The sequence below is a fragment of the Cebus imitator genome, unplaced genomic scaffold, assembly GCF_001604975.1.
Source record: "Cebus imitator isolate Cc_AM_T3 unplaced genomic scaffold, Cebus_imitator-1.0 Scaffold138, whole genome shotgun sequence".
NCBI lineage: Eukaryota > Metazoa > Chordata > Mammalia > Primates > Cebidae > Cebus > Cebus imitator.
The window spans coordinates 5,019,468-5,021,201 of record NW_016107453.1 but is presented as its reverse complement, the minus strand read 5'-3'; the positions used below and the strand labels follow the sequence as shown (position 1 = coordinate 5,021,201).

Sequence of the window (1,734 nt, the reverse complement as noted above, 5' to 3'; positions counted from 1 at the left end):
AGAACGTGTATATAAAGCATATAAATTACTTTTTACAGTCTATGATTAATTTGCAGGAATTAAATGAAGGTCTAAAATAAGAGGCTTTCTTACGATGCAAAATAAAACAACAACAAGCTTGTTTATGTATAAATTCTTGTGGGAATGAGAAGGCAAAGTATGAATGACACACACTTTGCATACCTCTGATTATATGAGAGATCTCAAGGATTCCAAACTCCAGAAATTTTGTTACTTGGTCGAATTCTCATCTCCTGACACTATGTATTTCAATTATAAAAGTGCGTGTGGGAGCTGTGGATTTGGCTCTTGCTGTGGCTGTGGGTATGGCTGTATACAGAGCACCCACTGTGGCTGTAACGGTTATCATGGTTGTCGTGAAAAATAAACATTCTGTTGTAGATGATTCTACATTTTTTTTTTGCTTCTAAGCAACACCATTGAGCATTGCCTCTTATTTAGTTTCTCAAAGATCTATTCTGCTTTAGTCATCCTCAATCCTGATAGCCCTACACTTGAGAAAAATGACTCATCTGATGAAAGCCTCATTTGTCTCCAAAGTTCCTGTTAGTCATAGGTATAGTGGGGTTTCACTTAGAGATTGAAAATATGACTATTTTGAAATTTTTTAAAATATGAGGTTTTCTTTGTGTGCATGTATAAGAGTCAATGCCAATTTGGGGCATTTTTTACCCCCTCGAAAGCCAGACTACTGTGTAGATTAGTTGATCCTTAGCTTCTTAGAAATTTCTTCTTCACTTCCAATAATTTTCTTCTCTTTATCTTTTCTACTCTACATAAAGCTTGAGTTATTTAATTGTCAGTGTCCACCACGTATTTAATATTAAATAAATATGCACCTGTTAATTGGGTGTACTTCTAAATATACAAAATAAAGAAAGGAAATGGAATGGTATCATCTTTAGTATAGAATGGTAGTTTATTATCAGCCAAAACAAAGGGTGGAGAAGAATCACTGAAACATCTTGAATGACAAAAGGAAAAACTGTCTCAGAGATGAAGTCACAAGTTCTATGGTGACTATTAATGAAAGACAAAAAATTATGGTAGATAGTGACACTCAACAGCAATTTTAAATATAAAGACTGAGCCATGGTAAAATCTTAAAATCATTTATTATTCAAGATGTTTGTTGCAGAAAAGCAAACTACATATACAGTACACAATGAAGATTATATTTATTTTGGAGGGTTTTAACTGTAAAAAAGCCTCCAACAAGTTAATATGACACACTTAAAGATAAGTTAATTGCCAATATATTGTGCAACAGCTAGGCATTATTCAAGAGTAGTTCTCAAAAATCTGATTAGCCAGGCAAATTCAAGTTTTTGTTTTCTCCTCTTATATTTACAGAATCAAAATTCCTTAAATATGTCATCAACAATGTTGAAATAATTGAATATCCAAATGAAGAAATTAATGTGAACATTGATATCTCACATCATATGAAAATTAATTTGAATTGAATTGCATATTTAAATTTAAAAGTTAAATTGTAAGTGTTCTGGAGAAAAACACATTGCATTATGCACCACATTATGTACAAAAATGAACTCAGGTTTAATTGCAGACTTACATGTAAAATCTAAAATACAAAATTTCTAGAGAACCACTTTTCTTTGAAGTAGACAAAGATTTCTTATAAAGCAAAAAACACTACAGGCACAAAAATTTCATAAGGTGGGCTTCAAAATTAAAAATCATTTGTCTTCA

The 1,734-nt window shown here is 31.6% G+C and overlaps 1 protein-coding gene across 1 annotated transcript; it reads left to right on the top strand.

Moving 5' to 3' along the window:
• The first annotated feature begins 262 nt into the window (after positions 1 to 262).
• On the top strand, positions 263 to 431 carry LOC119473189 (keratin-associated protein 21-3). Its single transcript, XM_037743234.1, is given in 2 exon segments — positions 263 to 382; positions 384 to 431. Coding segments are annotated over 2 exon segments (168 nt in total).
• Positions 432 to 1,734: the final 1,303 nt, after the last annotated feature.